General features: G+C 44.2%; 1 protein-coding gene across 5 annotated transcripts; it reads right to left on the bottom strand.

Moving 5' to 3' along the window:
- Positions 1 to 1,177: 1,177 nt before the first annotated feature.
- Positions 1,178 to 21,698, bottom strand: PRXL2A (peroxiredoxin like 2A). 5 transcript variants are annotated; one of them, XM_037903440.2, is made up of 7 exons: positions 21,518 to 21,686; positions 16,052 to 16,206; positions 12,823 to 13,002; positions 11,106 to 11,200; positions 5,280 to 5,420; positions 3,941 to 4,105; positions 1,178 to 1,661 (listed from the first exon to the last, which is right to left on the bottom strand). In XM_037903440.2, exons 2-7 carry the CDS (start codon positions 16,059 to 16,061, stop codon positions 1,554 to 1,556), a joined length of 699 nt encoding a protein of 232 aa, XP_037759368.1. In that variant the 5' UTR covers positions 16,062 to 16,206; positions 21,518 to 21,686; the 3' UTR covers positions 1,178 to 1,553. The 5 variants fall into 5 exon arrangements, with proteins under 5 accessions (XP_037759368.1, XP_007067310.2, XP_037759370.1 ...); XM_007067248.4 differs by having other exon boundaries at positions 11,106 to 11,197; positions 21,518 to 21,683; XM_037903442.2 differs by lacking the exon at positions 5,280 to 5,420 and having other exon boundaries at positions 21,518 to 21,698.
- Between the last annotated feature and the right edge of the window lie 1,959 nt (positions 21,699 to 23,657).

The following is a 23,657-nucleotide window of genomic DNA, read 5'->3' as shown; positions in this document are numbered from 1 at the left end:
ACAAAGGTAGCAAGAGTGACATGTGCCACAGTCAAACTTAAGGTTCTGTTTTCAGAGCTGTTAAGTATCCACTCCTCCATTAAAGTCAATGGAGTTAGGATTCACAGATTTTAAGGCCAGAAAGGATCATTATTATCATCTAGTCTAGGGGTTCTCAAACTGGGGTTGGGACCCCGAGGAGGGGGGGAGGTCACAAGGTTATTTACCTGGGGGGTCATGAGCTGTCAGCCTCCACCCCAAACCCCGCTTTGCCTCCAGCATTTATAACTGTGTTAAATATATTTAAAAAGTGTTTTTAATTTATTGGGGGGTGGGGAGGGGGCGGTCGCACTCAGAGGCTTGCTATGTGAAAGGGCTTACCAGTACAAAAGTTTGAGAACCACTGATCTAGTCCAACCTTATGCCATAAACCCAAGACATAGAACTGCGCTCAGTAATTTTTGCATCAGCCCAATAACTTGTGGCTGGGCTACAACATTTCTTGTAGAGAGAGGCCTAGTCTTAATTCAAAAGACTCCAAGTGATGGATAATCTGTCACATCCCTTGCTAATCTGTTCCAATTATTAATTGCCCTCCCTGTTAAAATTTTCCACTTTGAGTGATCAGTACCTCTGAAAAACTCAAGCCCTTCATTTCCCCAAAGGAAATTAATTCCTTCCCCCAGATTAGGCCTTTTAACAACATACAGCTAGATCGAGGTATTTGGCTGTACCTGCTATTGTATCTCACATGATCTGAATGCATAATGGCAGGCCCACCTCCCAATATTACAGGGGAGCATGCCATCAGCCTTGTCACTGTGTTGACATGTTTCACTCTTGCTACCTGATATGCACTTATTATTCTCTGCTGCATTTAGAATCCTTATTTCACATAATATTGGGCACGTCCCACCTTGTGGTCATTATCACCGCCTTTTAAATATGTCCAATGCTGACTTTTAATTTACCTTACAAATCAGAATATGAAGCATATAGGGCACCATCTTCCTTCAAACAAAGCCAATGGCCGAACTACCACTCAATTCAAAGGGAGCAGGATTGGACCCCACGTGTAAAATCAGACATGTTTCTAAGATTCTCCGCACAAGCAGAAAGGCTGGACAAGTTTTAGTCTCCCATCAACATAGAGGCTTCTAAATATTTTAATAAAATTAGAAATTTGAAAACCAAGACATTTCATTTACATAATTTTTATTATCTTTCAACCTCACTTACTCCTGCCTTAGCAATGTCCTACTCCCCAGGCACACAGATATTCTCTTATTTTCCTGGCTCTGAATGGACCTATCTAGGTTACGCCTTAAGATTTTGGGACTAGCCCTTCATTAATGCGGTAAGAGACAAAAAACTAGTAGAAACAGTGGGCACCTGAGGGGCTACAAAGCACAAACAAGTCAGCTACCATCAAAGAGGTTGTTCATTTGTTGACTAATTTCAGAGAAAATCCTCCAGCTGAGCTATTACTGACTAGTCTAAGAAAGCAATTACACTGCATTTTCACATACAGACATGTTCTACATTTTCAAGCCAAGACTAAACATGTGTCACTATTATTCGGTGTCTGCAGCTTGTGGTTTTATCTTCTCAGCAGCGTCAAGGACAGACTGAAGGATCACTTTGTCTCCAAATTCTCTCTCTCGATGCTCCAAGAGAACACCCTAGTGAGAGGGAAAGGAAAAATGTGCAGTGATTCCTTTTTATATGGGGATACATTTAAATAGAATGCAGCATTTAGGAACTTAAAAACATTGCTTTTTACTTTCTATCTGACTGAGAAACAAGGAGTGAAAGAAGATATGATCCAATTTCTCAGATACAGGTTTAATCAAGTCAAACAAATACATGAGTTTTCCCTCATATTACTTATGTTAAGGCACATGTTATGCAAGGATACATGTTGTGGCATTTTCCTATAAACTAGATAAACTCTTCTTACAGTACATTCATGCTTCTATCTCAGGAAGATTAGTGCAAATACAAATTTCAAGTAGCCTGCTCAAGGCCATGGAAGCACCATTAGGAAGACCTTACCAAATTCATGGCCAAGAAAAATGTGTCACAGACTATGAAATCTGGTCTCCCCCCTTAAAAGCTGGTCTTTTGTGTACTTTTACCCTATACTATAAAGATTTCACAGGGGAGACCAGCATTTCTCAAATTGGGGGTCCTGACCCAAAAGGGAGTTGAGGTGGGGGGCAGGCCACAAGGTTATTTTAAAGGGGGGTCACATGCCACCCTTACTTATGCGCTGCCTTCAGATCTGGGCGGCTGCGGAGCAGCAGCTGTTAGCCAGGCATGCAGCTCTGAAGGCAATGCCCTGCCAGCAGCAGTGCAGAAGTAAGGGTGGCAATATCATGCCATGCCATCCTTACTTCTGTGTTGCTGCTTGTTGGAGCTCTGCCTTCAGAGCTCGGCTCCCGGCCAGCAGCCCCCACTCTCGAGCTGCCCAGCTCTGAAGGCAGTGCCACAGCCAGCAGCAGAGCAGAAGTAAGGGTAGCAGTACTGCAACCCCCCCACATAATCTTGTGACCCCCCCCCAAACTCCTTCATGGGTCAGGACCCCTAAAATTACAACACTGTGAAATTTCAGATTTAATTAGCTGAAATCATGAAATTTACAATTTTTAAAATCCTATGACTGAAATTGCCCAAAATGGACCCTGAATTTGGTAGGGCCCTAACCATTAGGCTCTGAGCACATTTAACCAAAACAGCAAGTTAGAAGTTCCCATAAGACATAGGTATAGCAAAAATAGATTTTCAGTAGACTGTGTATACATGACATTTGTTGCATACTTTGTATAAATTTATTTATACCCTGGTGCCTCCACTCTTCGGAACTTTCGAGACAGACAGACACCCCCATTCTAAATCTTGCTTTGACGATCTGTGCGATTACTGAACAAGCAAATGTTTCTTGGCAACATCAATTATCCGGGAATAAATTTCCAAAGACAACTAGTGATTTTTTGGGTGCCCAACTTGAGACAATTTAAAGGGGGCCTGATTTTTTAGAAGGTGTTGGCCTGCCACCTTTGGAAATTTAAGCCTAAGTTTTTTGCTGTTTTAAATCACAATTTATCAAGTCTGCTACATATTTATCTCCATACTCTAAAAGTTTACAAAACCATTTGATAAGATAATACTATACAGTAAGTCTTTAGGATGTTATATTTAAAGATGGACCCCAAGTTGGATCTAGAGATGATTTTTCCCAAAATTTGATGGTAGTTAAATCCAGACTTCGAGTTCAAGCCCATCTTTCAGGTATATATTACTATGTTGTTTTGTAAACAAACTGAGGATGGTTATCAAAAACATATATCGATCATTTGTTCCACACAGTGTTTGATTTGAGTCAATGTTGTCATGAAATCTTTGTTTGTTTAAGAACATGAACGAATAGCAACGATATTTAGGACTGAGGTTTCCCACCCTCACACACATCATAACCAGTAATGGGAGATCACTTATTTGGTGCAAAGTCACCCCAAAATTTTAAATTAAAAATGAGATGTCATTACCAGGGGCACATCCACCAGCTGAGCAGAAAGTGAACTGTCAATTGTAATTTTTAAGAGAATGGGAGCTCATCAGTGGAGAGCAGCAGATGGAAAATCTCCTTAATGGGTAAGTGTCAGAACATTTGGAAGTGATTATGAGAGATTTTGTTTTCAAGGGCAGCAAACTGACTGAAGTTTGTGTCAAGCATTGGAAGATGTTCTGTGAACGTCACTGCACAAGACAAGAGATGCCGCAAGCCCACAACTAGAACACAGTGCAGGGCAGAAATTAGCAACTGTGGCCTTGTCATATTCTAAGAGTAAGTGGCTAAAGCAGGAGGCCTTTGGGCTCTCATAGGGGCATGAAGGAAACTGAAGGGAAGAGCGGAGGAAGAAGAAGAAAAAAAAAAAACCTCCCGAAAGCCATGCAGTACCTGCTTTCCAGCACCAATCACGTAAACTCCTCCCAGGATGAACCCTTCTCCTTCCAGGTTACCACTGTATCCATTCTTCCAAGCGCGAAGGAAGTTCTGCCAGACTCCTAGGCGGATAAAACCCATCAACAGCATTTTTCGCTTGTGAGGACCATAGAACTTTTTCTGTAGGAGGACAGAAAGAAAATTCAATAAACAAGAAACAGTGACAGAGTGACAGTGACAGTGACTTCCCCAACTGTAACCAAGGCAGCCAGCCAGCCTCTGCATCCAGAACAGTTTCTAACAAGTAATATTTGGGTATACCAAACTGAATGATGCCTTTAATAATCTTATCAGGACAGAAGTTCCTTTAAAACGGTAAGAGGTCACCTACTTTCCACACAATCAGCAACATCCAGTTGTTTTTCTCACTGCTGCCATTCCAGATTTATGGAGCTGATCAGCCTACTAGTGTCACTTCCTGGATATCTTGACTGGTGATAGCAGGAGCGTGTTTTCAATGAACAGATTTGTTTTGAACTACTGGGCAGAACTCCCTCTAGAATAGCCTGTCTTGTTTCATGTGCTGGAGAAAAGGGTCAGGGTTGCCACCTCCCACCATTTTATTACCGGTCTCATTATATTGTTTTTCCTAAAGTCCCAGCTTTTGGGATCATGCAATTGAGAGACCTGAGTGTTCACCCAAGACATTGTTCCTAGACCTCAAGTGTTGGAGAGATAAGCTGGGAAACATGACCCCCGAAAGATCCAAAAACAACAGAAGGCAAATAAAAGAACCATATATCATGATTTCTAAACTCACCTCAAGATTTTGAGGGCGTGACGCACGATTTCTGAATTCTTGTGTTTGGCAACAGCGTAAGTTTTCAGTAAACATAGCAACAAGCAGTTCTATTCCTACCATTTGTTTTTCTTAGAATGTTGTGCTGCAGCTAATGAACTTATCACACCCTTCTATTTTATTGTTAATCCTTGGCTTTAATACCAGGCTAATTAGCAGATAGTGCAGCCCAGTGCAAGAAAAGAGAAAAATATTTGGCATGTTCTCACTGTTTGCTTAGGTGTGTGTGGGGGAAAAATCATGCAAGAACATGTCAACAGAACACAGCAGAAAGACAGCTGAGCTTGTAAACTGAGCAACCTTATGTAGAGAAAAATCTAAGCTAATTAACTTCTTAAGCTACAAAAGGCTATTAAATCAATTTCCAGATACCTAAGTTTCATTCAGGCCACACTATGCAGATTGCTTGAAAAGGCTTGGTGGATACAGATGCTGACTCAAGCTAAGAGTCTTGCATAAGTCTTGCTTAAAACAAACAGCGCAATACAAACATACCTTTTCATCCAGAAATATTTCCCCTTTGAAATAATGCTGGAAATCCTCCACTTCAGTCCCAATCTTTTCTTTCACAACAGCATAGAGGGGGATGCCAAGTTGGTCAAGCTGAGGTTTCAGAGAGGAAAGCTCAGAAGCCTCCTAAAAGACAACGAGCGTGATGTCAGATTTAACCACTGGATGGAAGTCTGAAAGACTCAACATTTGGCACGTAGCCACTTCGGTGGATGGTAGCCAGAGGTGCAAACTGGATGCAATGAAGTGTAATAAACAGGGCATATGAGTGAGTTCTATTCCTAAACCTTCTATTGGCATAGAGACATCTTCACCAGAGATGAAGGTGTGATTGCAGTGTGGGCAGGTATATGCGCACTAACTTTAATCTAGATGGTACAGCTAACAGTAGGTATGTATTCAGGTTGCTGGCCTGTGCAGAGATCCATGCTACTGCATATTCACTGCTATTGTTACCCATGCTAGGTAGATTAAAGCTAGTATAGGTATGCTTACCTCTCTGCAATCACTCCTTCATTCACAGTACCCTTACTACGGCTGACTTCACTAGGAAAGGGGGATAGTTTTAAGCATGTATTTGCTAAAATCCTAGCAAAGGGTAAAGCGAAAGTCTTAATTAAGGCTACAACTTGCCTTGTCCATTCTAGGATTTTAGCATTTGTTAAACACACACATTCTTTCCTAGTGAAGATATAGCCACTGTGTGCAAGTCAATTAGCCTCTCTGTGCCTCAGTTTTTCCACCTGCAAAATGGTGAATAGGCATCAATTACCCTTTTCATGCTGCAGATCAAAGAGTGATATGCAGCTCTTATTACACAAGAGAAGAGGAAAAAATGAGGTTTTTTTTAGCACATACAGTGAAACTGTGTTTCTTCTGCATGCACCTTCAGGATACCAGAAGTTATGCTGCTTTATATGTCCCACGCAATGTGATATACTCCTGGGGGAATTCTGTGCTACTGCGCATGTGCATAATTAATGAGCCATGCATATTTTTAATCTTTTGTGCAGAAAAAAGCTTGTGTCAAAATGTTGCTGCAGTTCTGCCTTTTGCCTACCACAGGGCGCAGTGGCAATAGAACACAGCAGCAGCTCCCAGCCAGCTAGGGAAGAGAAACAGCCTGCCTTCTTTGCAGCGCCTGTCAGGCCACATCAAGAGACAGGGGCTATGAGGAGACAGACAGAGTGGGGTGCTGAGGGAGGTCAGACTGGGGTTCATAAGGGCTAGGGGGGAGGACAGACTGGGGCAGGGGCTGAATGGGAGTGGAGGCACAGGGCCACAGGGGAGAGGGAGGTGCAGGGCCACATGGTGATGGGGCAGGGGATGCAGAGCTAGACAGGAACAGGGGAGTGGCTGGGTGGGGGCAGACACACATGGAGAAGGGGGAGGGGTGCAGGGCCACATGGAGAAGGGGGGAGTGGGTGTCAGTGAGGGTGGATGGACACATGTGGACAGGGGGTGCAAGAACACATGGGGGTGCAGGGGCAGATGTGCCTGACTGAATGGGAGAGGCTAGGGGGTCAGCCAGGGTCTACATGGGGGAAGCTCCCTGATAATACCTCCCTGCCCCACAAAGAAACCTGTTCTATACTTTTCCCACCCATATCCAACAACCCTCCACGTTCACACCCAGGCTCCTTCCTGCAAATTAACTTCCCTCTCCCTCAGCTCCTCCGTTACCCTTGACTCCCCCAAACCTTTGCATTGCTTCTTCTGAGGGGTATGGTAAATACGGTTCTGTATTATGGTTTAAGTGAATTATTACTCAGAGTTCTGTATTAATGTGCCTAGTAAGGAATCTATCAGGGTGGATAAAAATCAATTATTTAAAATATATACATACATACATACATACACACAAAAAATTGGATTTTTTTAAATTTAAAAATCGGATTTTTTGATACAATACTTTTTGAGGAAAAACACATATCGAAAGATATTTTTAATTAAGATACATTATAGCTCAAAGATATCTCATCATGGAATGGGGATTATAAATTCTAATTCTATAGTATGAGACAATATAGTCATGTAATGTTTAAGAAAAGTTTTGTAAATGAGTTCCAATAGTTCATGGATTAGGGACCCAATGAGGTTCCAGGGGCTTCTGTATAGATTATTTAGGTTAATCTTTCTATCCACCCGATGGGACTCAGTGCTCAGTCTAGAAGATACCATCAGACATGCTTAGTTTTGCAATTCTCAAACCATGGATGTGTCTCCCCAGAGGTAACATGCTCGTTAACAGCAAAAATGCTTTTAAATAAATAATATATAGAGGTGAGAAATAACAAACCTCAACTCTATTGTCCCTCTGCAAATTTGACATGGAGTCAATCCCTTACCTCTCTCTAAAAGTGCAAAGTTTCAAAAAGTTCAATGAATAGAAGATTGTTGGGGGCGGAATAGATCTGGACAACGAGAAGACGTCTGGAGATAAATGTGAGAAGCGAGGGACATATGCTTATTTTGTTAAAATATTATATGTTTGCTGTTGAAGAAAAAAATCCAGAATACTTAATGTTGTTGTTTTAGTTAAATAAAAAAATTTAAATGTCTGCCTGGTGATGTTCTCCTCCTAATAGAGCATGGCAAGAAAATCCTCCAAATACTAATGATTAAGCTGTTGAATTGGAGATAGTTCACCTCCCACTGACTTCATAAATATCTGCTTCAATTACCTTTGTAAATGAAATAACCAAACACACATTCATTTTCTGATATAGCTATAAAACTAATCTGAAAAGTTTTCAAAATAAATCACTGTTTAAAAAATGTATAGTGTGTACCTTTCAAAAAATGAAACCTACATCTATCTCTGAGTTGTGAAGAATATGTATTAAGGTTATAACAACCAACAACAATGCACTTTTATGTAGAAAACCATGATTAAATCGAGGCTTCCTGACTAGTGATTTAAATCAAATCCACCCTGGAACCTCTGTGTCAAAAAACATTTCCTGAATCTTTTTTGTTGTCTGTATTGTTACAAACATATTTGCTGAGAGGTATTTTGAAATAAGTGACCAAAAATAATTGAAACTGGTGTGATTATATTGTGTTAATCTGACAAATAAAATATGCAGAATTTTAAAATACTGTGCACAGAATTTTTCATTTTTTTGTTGCAGAATTTTTCATTTTTTGGCACAGAATTCCCCCAGGAGTAGTGATAGCAGCAGCAACACCAACCCATCTATGGGTTTTCCACACGGCAAAAGCAGTTTGTGGAGGCGGAAATTTTTTCTCCAGCATCTTCTAGCTTCCAGTGCCAGTTCCAATATGGAAAAGATGAGACAGTGGCTGAGGGGGTTTTGTGCCTTTTAAGGGAGAATATGGCCTTTGCTATGCAAAATAACTCCGACACTACTGCTTAAAGGGCACAATCTGCATACAACCAGTTTATGAGAAGCGACTGAATTGCCTTGACTCAAAATGTTGCCATAATTTAGGGAAGATATCAAGTGTTCCAAGTAGAACACTCAGGGGAAGGCAGATGGCAGAATTCACAGACATTACGAGGCAGATGTCAACAGGCCAGAGTGAGTCTGTGTAAGGGTAAGGACAGAGCTCCAATCTGCTACTGCCAATCCCCACACAGAAAGCTCAGAGGAGATAAAGAGAGGAAATGAATAAGCATGAATCAGCCTTATGACAGTCAGTGAGTAGGGAATGGGAGGCATACTTAATACTCCCATTTTTGAATATATCCTTCAGGGAATGTAGCAAAGGCTCATTGGACTCACTCCACCAGTAGCCCCTCCACCCCATCTGTTTGCAAAGTTCTGTTAATTCTTTGCTGTTTTCCCTAAACCAAATGCTTGGACTCTCTTTCTATAATAATTAAGCAAAACTCCAAGACAACCCAGCGTACACCATCCACCATGAAGTACTCACTTTAAACAAAGGCACCTCTCTATTCCATGATAGTTGTCTAAAATTCTGAAACATGATGCTGCAGTCCATTACTGTAGTTTTGCTTATAAAAACAAAAAGCTCCCTCACGATCAGGAACCCATGTACCCCTGGGGTCAGAAGCCCTAGCACATAGTTGGGAGAACAGAGGCAGAGAAAGAAGTCAGTGTCTGCTTGGCTTTTTTAACTCCCATCAAAGAGGATAATACAGCTGTGCCCTGAGCTTAGCAACATGTGCCCACACAAGAGAACAAACCACTTCCCTGGCGCCGGGTATGCACCCGGTCGGTCTAAATGAGAGGGAGAGCAGACTGAACAATGGCAATTCCCATGCGGGGAGGAGAACCTGGCTCTGCCTTTCCCGGCCAGCTAGCAAACCAGGTTTACACGAGAAACAGATTATTTCCTCCCCCATCCACCCACCCAAGCAAGGGGTGGCCAGCAAGAAAAGTCAGTCTGGGACAGTTCCCTCCCTGGTCTGCTCATGGGGTGTTGCAGCAGCTACACCTCACCCCTTACTCGGGACATAGTGAACATTTGCAGCATAGCCTATGGCATTCAGCATACCTCTGGCCTTTTTGCCCACTTAAATCATAGTATAATCATCAGCAAAACCAATGGTTAAACATTAGTTTTCTCTTCCAAGTCCATCCCAAGGGCAAGCCCCTGCCCAGTGCCTCTGGTCAGAACCACAAAGTAGAAAGAGCAGCAAGAGACTGACAATGAGTTAGTCTCAGATCACCAACTTTTCCTCCTAAGTTGGCAACCTGCTCCCTCACATTTACATAGATATTTTTAAGATGCATATTAAAACTTGGTTAAAAGAAGTCCATTTTATGACAGTGAAGAGTGCTTACTGTCAGGGGACTGGACAGTTTAGGAGCTACATGATGGTATACAGAGCTTTTCCCTTCTAGGTCACTGGCTCATCCCATGTAACTCCATGTGCCCCCCCATGCCTTGCCTCTGTTTGGAGCAGGCAATGCCCTCCCCCCAAAAAACTGCACCCATGGTTGCCCCCCCGACCCACCCCACGGTTTCCCTTTGCTTCCCTGCCATTTTCTGCAGGGAAACAGGAAATCTGGGGTGGGGGCATTTTTGGCAGGCACACCGTCCTGCAGAATCCCCCCTGCAGTAAGGGCCTGTTCCATGATCACAGTATTTCAATCTGTCTCTTTCCATGAGAACTAAATTCATTGAAGCATACAATGCTTTCTAATATTATGCGGTATAGGGACTAATTAGACCCTACAATTAAGTGGTTGCTAGACTAATTGCTTGGTTTTATTAACTGGTGAGTAATAACATAATTGCTATGGTGGAAATATCCTAATAAGTGACCAAAATATAAGGCAGGTTTTACATTCAGCAGAGTACCGAACTGATCGTGAACAGCAAATGTGTGAACAGCAGGCTTTTCCTTCCTCCTTTTGAAAGAATGACTTTAATCTCCAGAAAATGAAACACTGACTGGAGTAAGTTGGTGATAGACGTTTCCCAATCGCACGCAACGCTGCTGTGTCAGTAAACTGTACCTCCAAGATTCCCGCTAGTCCATTTCTGGGCTTCTCTTGACCACAGACCACCTATCTAGCCATTTATTTTGGATCTGCGGGGCCAGATTCTCATCCCATGTTAATCAGCATAACCCCATCACAGTCAATGGATGTATGCTGATTTACACCAGCTGAGAATTTAGCCCATAATATTGACAAATGGGAACAGAGATAAACAAAGTTCATTTTCACGTGGGAGCAAATCTGGGATTGGAAACAAGATTTTCAGATATGCAAAACTTGTGTTTTAGCTGACTGCCTCCCTGGCCACATCTAACACAAAGACACATAACTAGAGCAAAACTCTCTGAATTAACCCCTAAGCCCGTCACAATACCTCTCTGCACAAAAAGCATCCAGGTCTCCGCACAGCCATGATCACTGCACCATTCTTCTTCCATAGCTCACCTGCCTTGAATGTTCTCTCTTCTGCTTAGAAGGGAGAAATAGCATAAATTATGGCATCTATTTACATAACTACAACTTCTGATGAAGAACACTAAGCATGGTGAAAGATTCCCAGTTCAGTATTCCATGTGGGTTTATATTCTAATCAAGACAGAGGGGGAGATTTTCAAAGTGTATTTAAATTCCAATTAAATGTATTAAAAAAAGTCCATTTTAAAGTATCAGTTTGATCAAGATCCCTGAATTTATAGCACTTTTCAAAGACAGGCATGAATTGTCATCTCTAGTTTCGCACATGGGAGTCAGCTCCCAGCTCTGCCAAACATCCTAACTTTCTGTTCCCTGCTTGGTTGCCTCCGATTGTGGTGCATTAGTGGTGCATGTTTTGAATAATAGTGCTTATGTTTGGAAACAAGAGCTACTGTCCCAAACAGTGGCCCATCCATTTGTGCCATAGAATGAAACCCCTCTCATTTTGAGATTTTAAATATTCCACTGTGTTATACAAGTTTTGTGCTAGTAGAACTCTACAGAACTCAAAAGTCAAACGTAAGCAATGCAGAATCAGGCCTTATGTCTGGACATAGCATTATGGTGTATAAGTTACTTCCCACTCAAGCACAAAACATCCTCTTTCAGTCCCCCTGCGTACATCTGTGAATTAGATGTCAATGTGTTCACTTGAATTTTTCCCCCCACCCTGCAGTAACAGGCAATTAGCCAGTGAAAACTCTAAAGAGGCATTCTCTGTTTTAACCTATATTGACTCCTGCATGTGACCTTGCACACCTGAATAATTCTCTGCCTTGTTTTGAGCTTTTGTAATAGAATTAAACTGCACAGCACCTTGGGGAAGCGTTTTTAATTTTTTGTTTATGTTTACTCTGAGTCTGTTTTCACCCTTTAGCGCCTATCATCAGGCATGTGATGGTTTGGGCAGGCTGGAAAAACATGCTCTTTGTCAAATAAGCAACAAATCAACAGGGAAAAAAAGTTTTGTATCTGTTAGGCAAAAAAATTATCTAGCTGACATAAAAAATGATCAGAAAGTAGAGAAATCTGCAAAAGATGACACAGAACCATGGAACTCTAGAGGAGGCCACATGGCCTAGTGGAGAGATCACAGGATCGGATTCAAGCGATCTGGTTCTATTCCCAGCTCTGCCACTGGATTGGTAGTTGACCTGGGCAAGTCACGTCACCTCTCTGTGCCTCAATTTCCCTATCTGTAAAATGGAGATAATAATACTGACCTCCTTTGTAAAGTTTTTTGAGACATATGGATGAAGAGTGCTAAATAAGAGCTGGGTATTATCATCATTCATCTGGCAGCCATTCACTCAAAATTAGATGCATCTTATTTTTTCACTTCAACACCATCCTTCCCTTCTCAAGAAGAGTCAGCTATTTCCCACACCATTTACTGAAGCAGGGAAAGACAAGAGTGGTTTGGTGCCCTCCCTGAACTGCTAATACATAGGGTAATAGTCAGGGACAACTCTCTCTTCCAAACACACTCCCTTGTCCTAGGAACCTTTGTTTTCAACCCTGGCTTTAAACGGTAAAATTAGCTCTACCTAGGTACTTTTATAAACTCCATCACTGTAGAATGTGAGCTCAGTTTTCCAGAAGAATCCAATCCTTACCTTCTCCCAGAGATTTTAGCTCGGTTGTCTCTAAAAACTCCAACGAGGCTACCTCCGGTTTGGAGAGAAACAAGTCGGTGTTAGCAAGAAGAATCCCTGTCACAGCTACGCCAATAGCCCCAAGGCCGATAGACCACATCCCCATGGTGAAGAGCTCCAAGTCTGGCAGGGAAGACATTTCTGGAAATAAGAGGAGGAAGAAAATTATTCCAGCTGCTGTAGAGATTCCAAGGGAAGGGGAGGAAGGGATAGGTAGGAGAGTTCAGAAGAAGAAGAAGGAGTCAGCCAGTGGTGCCCAACCTTATTACACCTAAGCACAACCTGGTCTGGCCAAACTGATTCTACATATTTTAATAAGATTTAAAATCACCTGTATTGACTTATATCTTAAGTTCAGCTTGTTTTGTATGTATTTAGATAGGTTGTTTCTATGTACAGTTTTGTCTATTTACATACCTGTGTAAACTAAAATGACGTAAACATGACAACAAAACACTAATGAATTGGCCATTAGTGTATTGTGTTGAAGCAAGCTGCGGGCCTTATGAAATACTCTGGCAGGCCGTGTACAGCCCGTGGGCCATAGGTTGGGGACCCCTGGATAACATCTTTTGGTATAAGTAAAAGGATTGTCTGATGGTTAAGGAGACCTACATTCAATTCAAGCTCTAACCCAGACCTCCTCATCAGTAAAATGGGGTATTACTACTTTCCTGCCTCACGGGGGTATGGAGAATAAATACAGACTGCGAGGCATTCAGCTATTATGGCATTCTGCTGGGTAGAATGATTGTTAAAAAAGGGATTCCCTAACTACAGTAACAAAAGAGGACATTAGGATTACTCAGCAATGCATGTTAAGCCATTACTGTAAAACACTGCAGATAGTTTAAACCAAAGGAATGTCGGTAGGGCTACCATGGGTCCTGCCTTTTTTGGTCTTGATATTTAAAAAAAAAGTTCAGTGGATTTTGCAAATATGCTACAGTGCATCTATGAGAGAAAGAACTACAGAACGGCAAGATACAGTTCAGCACAATTGGCTGTCTCTGATTCAACCCTAAACTGAAGCTGCAGAGTGAGACAGAGCAGATCTGTCAGTTCAGAGCACTGATGCAGAAACATCTACGCCTTTGACATAATTCAGATCACAGTATATGACCCAACCTTACAAATACACTCCAGACAGCACCTACTGCCCGTTAAGGCCTCTGCAATTTAGCCTTGATAACTAGATTCCATTTATCAGTTCATGCAGACATGTCAGGAACAAACAACTTAACCTTAGCCTGGCTGGTTGAAATAGATAAAGCTGAAATGGAAACAAACTGTGCCGACTGTCCCAGAGGCAGCCATTGGATATTATGAACATAACTGCACCTCATCAAAACGTTGGTTCCACTCTCTCTTGTAGCTCAAATTGTTTTATTAAAGGTTAGACATATCCTCCCTGAAGGGCCCCGAATGCCTCATTTTCACTCCTGCCAACGTTCAAAGAGTCTGCCCAGCTACCGCTCCTGGCAGCACTGTTTCAGCGAGAAAGCAGCAGTTATGAACTTTGTACAGAAGCAAATATAAGCCCGTTGCTATTGAAGGGAATAGTGGAATCCAACCAATGAATTAAAATGGTACAGAAGAAAGATTGATTGGATTTTGTCTGTTATGCATCAAAGTGCTTTGAGGATGGAGATTCCCTGACACCATCTCTCCGCTACCCCTTTAAAGCTAGACTCTCAGTTAGAAGTCATAAAAATCCTAATTCCAGAATTGCTAGTATTTGCTGCAAAACTGTTAAAGGAATTTAGAAGAATTTAATCATTGCTTTATTCTTCTTGTGCTGCATTCAGTCTCAGCCTCTTACATATCTTGTATTTCAGGACACTGAATGGAGGACAAGGCCGGTTTACACAAATGTAGTGCAGATAAAAGAGCAAGGTCTAGCCAGTTGCATCTCTTCTTTTCAATGTAGAAGTCTTCACTTGATGTTAACCCTGATTTCCCCTATGTGCGTTTTTAGATGCAGTGGCTTTTCAACATAAGGACAATCATGACAGTGATTTTTAAATTAGTGATCACCTGTTGAAACTGATCGGCCAGTGAATGAAGTTTACTAATGCCATTTTAGAAATGCTCTGTAAAACTCTGAAAAGAAATTAACTGAGTCAGAGACGAACTCAGTATATAAACTGCCAGAGCTTGTTTGTATAATGTAACCTAATATTGCAAAAAGTATTGAGAGGTCCCTTGAGAGATAAGATTCCATTGGTATCCCCACTGATCCACAACTCTGCTCCACTCAGCCTGTCCTTCCTATAATAAATTAAGAGGTCTGCTCTTTAGGTCTGAGTCTTGTCTGGTCCTGTGCAATTATTACCTGTTTGTGGGTGGTGGATGGTAAAAGTGGAGGTTAACACCCACCAAGCTCCTATCTTGCCAGACAGGAGCAGTATTGCACAATTCTTGATTCCTCAGATGATTACTGCCAGTGGCTGGGGCAGATTATTTTTTAAATTACATTTGTTCTTGAAAGATTTCACCACAAACCACTATCCCCTATCATGTCACCCCCTCTTTAAAAAGCCACAGTCAGATCCGCAGCAGGTATAAATGGAGCCATGCTGATTTATATACACTTCAAATCTGGCCTGCAGTTTACAGTTCTATAAGGAGTTGGTTTTTTTCCCAAAAGAAAGGACAGCATTAGCCTGGATCAAGAGACAAAACTTTTTCAGCTATACTGGGTTCATTTTGATGTTTCTTTCTTGGATAACAGAAAGGCTGTTCTAGAGAAACTAAGAGCAAACCTACTGATCAAGTAAACAGGGACATGGAAGAAACAGCTCGCTCCACAATAACATGAAACTCCTGCTTCTGCTCAGCTCAATGGCAATCAACAAACAGCGAAGTATACTAAATAATGCATATTTCCAGCAGCAACTACCATGATCAATAAAACACTAGCAGACAGAAGACCTTGAGCCCTGAAACATCTTTTCTACTGCCTAGCAAGTTGGAGAGAGTTTTCTCTTTAGTCTCACTGCCCATACGCTGTAGCATTGCTTTTTCTACTTCCACAGATCAGTTTCAGCTCTCGTAATGCCTCTCAAAGTGATCCGAAGCTCCACAATATTAATGCTTTTTGATTCAAAGCCATGAAGAGTTTTACATGTAAAAAACCCAAAGCATCCCATTATAGCAGACTGTTAACATTTTAGAATAATGCACTCACCAGAACCCATGTGGCCAGTGTGCACATATACCTCACCAACTTTAACACTTGAACTCCATTTGAATCAGGAGAGAAACGGGAATGGTCCACGGGAGAAGGCAGACAGCTACTGTGTGCTACTGCTGGTCCTGAGGAGGTTCCTTAGGCTCTTCCTCCTAAAGAAGGCAGATTAGGTAGGCAGGACCAGGCAGGATTCCAGCAAGGAAACCCTTATGTTACTGACAGTGCGTAAGTCAGAACATTTTTGAGCAATACTCATCACATTCAAATGTGGGTGGATTACAAGATAACAGCTGTCACTCAAGAGATGAGACTGCTTAAAAGGTATTCCGTTTAAGATGCTAAGAAGTTTGAAGTCATCTAAGTTATAATGTTACTCTGGAGGGGTCATAGGCAGCACAAGGGAACACCATAGCATTGAGGAGAGGGTTCTGTACTATAATGAAGGGGGCTTCATGCAGAATTGTTATTGAGGATTTTTAGTGGTAAATATTCTTCCCCCAACTCCTCAGGTTTTAACTCTACTTTTAATCTCCCCTCCTCCACAGACTGATAAAGCAATCCTGTGACTCTGGAAACAAAGCAGCACTATTGGAAGGAAGTTCAACAACATACAAGACCACGGTTTTCAGAACTGGCTGCCTAAAATCACACAATTAACCCTGCTGTGTACACGTCAGGTTACCAGTTTTGCCCGAAGCTTCCATTCAGCACAGAGTTAGTTCACAGGTATTGTCGGCGCCATTGTATGGATTGAATGATGACAAGACATATGATCTGTATGACAGAGGCAGTTTTCTTTCAAAAGTACATTCAATCAATAACTCCCCCCCCCCACCCTTTGTTGGGCTCTCGCGTGGCTCCTGATGCTGCAGCCATATATTTTAAGTTTTGTTTACAGAATGCAATTAGCCATCTTTGAACATGCTTGTGCTCAGACCAGAGCAGGTTCAGCTAACTTGCTGGTTAAAATGCCAGCTAATGCTCTATAATGTATAATTTAGCTGTGAATAAGCCTTTTTGTGTATGTGCTTCTTCTATGTGTGAAGAAACCACGCTAACACATGGTTCTCTAACTTTAAAAAACAAAAAACAAAAAACAACTTTCCCATATCAACAGAAGAGGAATTTAATTAATTGTTATCAAATATCACAGCCATCTTTAAACAATTACTTTTGTAGTGTATCCATGGCATCTGCAGGTGAGATGACCGCACTAGAGCATGAGTCACTAACCTTCACAAACGCACATGCAGAACAGTATCACTCAACGCGTCAATCGGAGCAAACCAAAAATGGCAACAGTTCCACGTATACACTGGTCTGGTTTACAGTTAGGTTATTCTGAAAATCTCACCACTGGTAGCACCAGCGCAGTTACCCAGTGCTAGCAACACTTGCCTACCAACAAGAAAAAACATACAAGAGAGCTGTAGTAAATCATCCCATACACACACAAGGAGGTAGCAGCATCTTCACAAGCCTTTACATGTGGCATAGCCACTAGAGAGGGACAAAGCCACACTTAGCATGGGCTACAAACACACGTTAATTTCTGCCTACCTACAACCAGCATGTAGGCTATTCAGCTTTCTAGAAGTCTTATCAAATAAACTCTTGCTGCACATTACCAGATCTATTATGGACTGTCACTCTTTCTACAGTAAGCATTCAGAGATACAACATAAAAACAAATGAGACAACTGAAGATAATCTTTTAACAAACCGTTGAAGTGTGAACATAAGTGGTTCTCCCACCATGGAGCAGATTTTTATTCATTACTGTTTAAGAACTTTCTCCTTTAGCAGGTCATTTCCTGTATCAAGCATTCTGGTCAGCTAGGTTTTTATACAGCATTCGTCAGCATAGCATCTAGTCCAAAAGAACTCCATTGTGTCAAACAAGCAATGCTATGTTCCACCGTTCTTTCAAAGAAAGGGAGTTTGAGGCCAGATCACATGATCTAACTAAAAACATTCTCTCTCTTTATAAAGACTTATGTTAACAAAATCCCTGCTCCTTGGCTTCCCAGTCCCCTCCAGGAAAAACATCAGCAACAGCAGATCTAGCATGGCCCTCTACCCCTCTCACTTATCCGAAGTTTCCAAGCCCCACATGTGGTATTCAAAAAGTGAATGATAATGAGTTAGATACTGTGCTAGGGTGAATGCAGAGCCCTGCTCAGCCACGAAGTGGAAAAATCCTCATTGCTCCTAGGTGGACAGGTGGATGTGAAAAGGGGAGAACTGGGAGAGTGTCCATCTTGTGGGATTCTATGGGCTTGATTTTCAGAAGAGTTGAGCTCCCCAAACTCCAACAAGGGCTGTAGGAGTTCTCTGTGGAAGTGGTGGATACGCAGGAGCATAGCCAACAGAACTGTAAACTGTGCAGAAACACTGTTCCCAAAAGGCACCCTCAGGGCTCTCTTCTCCTACTTAAATCCCACAGTAGCTGCCACGAATGCACGTTTAAATTGAGAATATCTTTCTTTTGCCCTGTGCCTTTTGACCTTTGTGAGCTTGGCTCTGCGCTTAGGATTTTAGCTTTAGTGTCTGTCACAGTCTCCAAACCTAGGGCACTAGCAACTGTTTCTTTTGTAAGAGGGAAGAAAGCTCTGTTAATTATTGTTGCACCATTTCTATTATCATTGTTTGTGATGCACCAAGTAAGGCCTCATTGTTCTAGGCTCTGTACAGACATGCTGTAAAGAGACAGTCCCTCACAATCGAGCTTGTGACAAGCAACAGATGACGACATGGACAAATAGCAATAGGAAGGATGGGGTAATAGTAATGTGCACAAACTGACATAGTGATGTCATAAGAAGGTCTCAGGGACCTTGCACTGACACTAAAGGGTCCTGATGAGGCCCTGTTAGAGTTTACATCAAACGTATGTAGCATCTCAGATCCTAACACAGTATGAACTACTCTTTAACAACGCCAATAATCCCCCTGCTTTCTTTCTATTAATTTTGTTATTCAGCATATATATTGTCTCATAAAAGGGAGAATAAGTCATCACAATAAGAGCAGCCTGTAGAAGTAGCTGTTCGATTTCAAGGCCACTGTGAGATGAGTAGACTGTTTGGTGAAAGGATTATAGCATCAGAAGTAGTTCAGCCAATCACACAACTGACTTGAATTCTGTGCCCGCAAGGGCCAGGGCAGGGGGGAGATACCAGCGAAAGGAGGACACTCAGGCCTAAGAATAGTGAACTATGCTTTATTGAAGGAAGAACTTACGCTCCAATCAGCACGGGGAACCCCTAGGATGCACGGAGGGGCTGCAGGGGACTCTGGCCATTCGGGACAGCTGACCAGGCAGGACTCTTCCGGGGGGAAGAAGGGGGGGGGGGGGGGGGGGGGAAAGAGTCCTCTGAGGTGCTATATTCTCTGCGATTATCTCCGGGTTACATGGGGCCAACACCTGGTTACATTCTTATATGTATGATTTATGCTTATTACATAAAATAACTTGTTTACAGGCAAAAATATGCTGAGCTATGCTACAATATCTTTTGACAGGGTCTGTCGGACAAAGTTCATTGAAACTGCCTGCATCCTCTGCTTACATTCAGTCACATACTCAGTCCACCACTTAGCTCCTCACCAATCTTCCGCAACCTTGCCCCTACAAATTCATTTTATATAAAGCACCACTAACACATCAAGAATGGAGATCAGTTTTACAATCATACAAAAGCGGTGATAAAGGGACAAATTCTGCCCTCAGTAACACTTTGAGGAACAGAAGCAAGTCCTTCAGAGTGGGGACTGTGTCTTTTGTATGTTGCACAAAGTTCCGTAGGCATTTGAGGAACTACACAAGTTTTTATTAGTCATCAAGGTTCAAGTCCTTTGCTCCTTGATACAGGACTCCAAGGTCAGTGCAGTGCTGAAAGATTTCTGTCAGTCAGTAACAAAAAGAAAACGACAAGTTTTACCTCCACCTCTTTATTTCTCAAGCCAACAGGTTTAAACCTTTTTAGAAGGCAATTCCAAATCCAGTTTTATTGGAGAGTGATAGCTCCTTACTTTGATCATTCAATCACCCCTCTGAATCACCCCCACGCCCCTCCAGCAAAAACTGTGAAGCAAAGAGCTTGAGCTTTGAAGCTGTTGCAGATTTGCAGATGCTAATGTTTCAAGGGAAAGTCAAGATGCTTTCTTCCAGACTCAGCACTTGGCAACCAACAATCCATTTCAATACATGCACAATTTCACTGGTGAAAAATTAAATTAAGCAATCTGGTCTGGTTTTCAAATACATGAAAGTTACAAAATTTACTACACCAGAAGCCCAAATTACTCCAAGACACAGGTATACCATATGATGCTGGTGTTTCTTTCTTCCCAGCTGAGAGATCTTGTGTAGAAGCCAAGGAGATCTGAGTCCAATCCCACTTCTACTACAGATTCCTTAGAATATATGGGTTGGAAGGGGACCTCAGGAGGTCATCTAGTCCAACCCCCCTGCTCAAAGCAGGACAAATCCCCAATTTTTGCCCCAGATCCCTAAACAGCCCCCTCAAGGATTGAACTCACAACTGTGGGTTTAGCAGGCCAATGCTCAAGCCACTGAGCTATCCTCCCCCCCCCCCAGTGACCCACGGCAAGATCATTTGATCTCTGAGTTTGACCTCCCTATCTGTCAAATGGGACTAGCAATATCTCCTTGCTCCTACCTATTATCTGTCTTGTATGTTTAGATTGTGAAATCTAGCCTCGGATGCTTGTGTGCATATTGTGTTATCAAAATGGCCTTGGTCCCACATGGGAAAGATGAAGCTTAGCAATGTTGTAGACTCTAGGGCGAGGCAGAGATTGCTGCTAACGTACCTCCCCTTACACAATACGTTTACACAAGTCCAGCCTGCCATCACAATTCAAGTCACCAAGGGTTTATATACTGCACAGCTCTGCTGCTCCCTCCTCCCAATCTCTAACCCTGTTTCCTCAATCGCTCAGCTGATAAACATGGCAGCTTCCTGCGGCAATACATCTGCTAGCCGATGACGAGCCCCTATGCGAGAATACAGAATTAAATCAACCAGCGTCAAGCCGATTTTCCAATCCAACCATCTGGCCCCACGCTAATTAGACCGTTAAAAGCCCCGCCTAGGAGTCAGCAAAGGAGGGTTCCGGCTTCCCGTGGGGAGGCACTACAAGGAGAGATCGCTCCCGACACCGACCTACAATTTCTAACCCGGTCCCCTTTGTGCTTTATACAGCTCTGCAGGACCGTGCGTCAGCTCCCCTCCAACCTGCAATGCGGGGTGCAAGGGACGGAGTCAGGAGAGCCAGCCGCCTCCTTGCACTTTCTGCAGCCGTACTCGCCAACCCGCTCTCCCCGGCAGGGACTGGGGCTGTTTAGCCGCGGCCATCAGGCTGCAGCCCCCCGCGGCACAGCAGCGATCGCTGGGCCCGCCAGCCCCGGGGTGGGGAGAGGCCGCCGATACTCACACTGGCGCTGCATTCTGGCAGCACACGTGCGCAGGGACGCTCCCGCCGGCGCCTCCTCCCCCGCACCTGCGACCCGGGCCCCCGCCTCGGCTTGTCTGGATACAGATCGCTCCCAGCCGCCCTGCAGGTGCATTAATCAACACCACGTGCCCCGATTCCCAGGGCGGGAGAGTCCCTTTGCAGCGCGCCGCCGCGGGTTGCCGGGCTGTGTGTGCGCGCGTGACTCAGCAAGAGAAGGGATTTAAAACCCAGGAGCATGAATGCGTTTATTTGTGGCGCCTCAGGAACATGGCTCAGCCAAACCAAGGAGAATCAATGCCTACAACATGTGAAATCAGGCCATTCACTCGGCAGCCTCCTCTGCCTGGGTCAAGAGCTCTGGCTTGGTGGTAGGGACTGGCTTCCGCCCACCCACGCTTCAGGCCATCCGGTAGAGCAGCGGACCCGCGCTCTATCTCGGCATTTACCTTTCTGCCACGCATCCGTCTCTGCCGGAGAACTGGCATGGTTTAGAGGGCAGGGTGGTAGAGCGGCTCCGGAGATGGACAGGACTACTCTGTTGTCTGACCTTTCGAGGGTGGGCACTGGTGCTCAATCAACTAGTCCTGTCCATGCTCTGGTACCGGCTCAACACCCTGGTTCCGGCCCCGGATTTCCTGGCCAGCCTCCGGAAGTTGATTCTGGAGTTCTTCTGGTCAGGACTGCACTGGGTCTCTGCAGGGGTTCTCCATCTACCCCTACAGGAGGGAGGGCAGGGCCTGAAGTGTCTCCGCACTCAGGTCCATGTCTTCTGCCTCCAGGCCCTGCAGAGGCTCCTTTATGGTGCAGGTAGTCCTTCATGGAGCATATTGGCGCACACCTTCCTGCGCCACTTCCGAGGGCTCTGATATGACCGGCAGCTCCTTTATCTCCATCCGAGAGGTCTTCTGCGAGACCTCTCCGGGCTGCCGGTCTTCTACCAGGACCTCCTCCGGATCTGGAAACTGTTCACAGCGACCAGGTCCGTGGCGGCCTCCGTGGGGGAAGATCTCCTCTCGAGCCCCTGCTACACAACCCCCAGCTCCGTGTGCAGGTGGCGGAGTCCCCCTCGATGCGCCAGAGGTTGGTCCTGGCAGAAGTTACCAGAGTTGGAGACCTCTTGGACTATGACCGGGGAGACTGGCTGGATCCCCTGACGCTCGCTTAGCGCATGGGGCTCTCCAGACCTCGTACTCCCCTGCGCGTACTTCAGGAGGTGAGGGACGCTTTGCTGCCTGCTGCTCGGGTTTACCTCGACCGGGTCCTAAGAGAGGGCGTGCCCCGCCCACGCTCCACCCCAGGCCCTCCGGACCTTTTCATCAGGCCTGTGCCCCGTGGACCCAACCGACCCCCTCCGCCCCTTCACCGTGAGCCGGCTACGTGAGCTGCAGCCGGTCCGGTTCCAGACCGCGCCAAGGAAACATCTCTACACGCTCGTACTCCACACCCTTCATGTCCTCACCCTCGCGTCCCGCCCTGACACAAAGTGGCGGGACCTCCTGCCACCTCTAGAGGGTGCGGAACCCCGGTGGGCCACCCTGTATTCCACCTTAGTCCCGAGACCTGCCGGGGATATCAGTTGGCGGCTCCTTCACGGGGCCGTGAGCACGGGCGTGTACTTGGTGCGGTTCACCCCAATCCCGGACACCTGCCCCTTTTCCAGTGTGAGGGAAACCCTGGCGCACGTCTACCTGGAGTGCGCCAGGCTGCAGCCCCTATTCCGGCTCCTCACGAATATTTTGTTAAGATTTTGGTTGCACTTTTCCCCTCACCTCCTTATCTATGCACTCCCTGTCCATGGCCCCACTAAGTCGCGGGACCTCCTCGTCAACCTCCTCCTGGCCCTGGCTAAAGTGGCCATCTATAAAACCAGGGTGAGGAGGTTGGCCGATGGAGTCTCCTGTGACCGTGGGGCCTATTTCTGATCCTCCGTCCATTCACGCCTTCGGATAGAGTTCCTCTGGGCGGCATCCACTGACTCCCTTGACGCCTTTGAGGAGCAGTGGGCGCTGTCCGGGGTTCTCTGCTCAGTATCCCAATCAGGTTCCCTTCATTTGACCCTCTGACCGCACTCCTGTCCCTGTTGTTCATTCATTGTCCCCCGTAATTATTTGGTTTTCCA

This window comes from Chelonia mydas, chromosome 7, assembly GCF_015237465.2.
Source record: "Chelonia mydas isolate rCheMyd1 chromosome 7, rCheMyd1.pri.v2, whole genome shotgun sequence".
NCBI lineage: Eukaryota > Metazoa > Chordata > Testudines > Cheloniidae > Chelonia > Chelonia mydas.
Note: the sequence above shows the minus strand (reverse complement) of the source record. Positions and strands in the feature narration are given on the sequence as shown.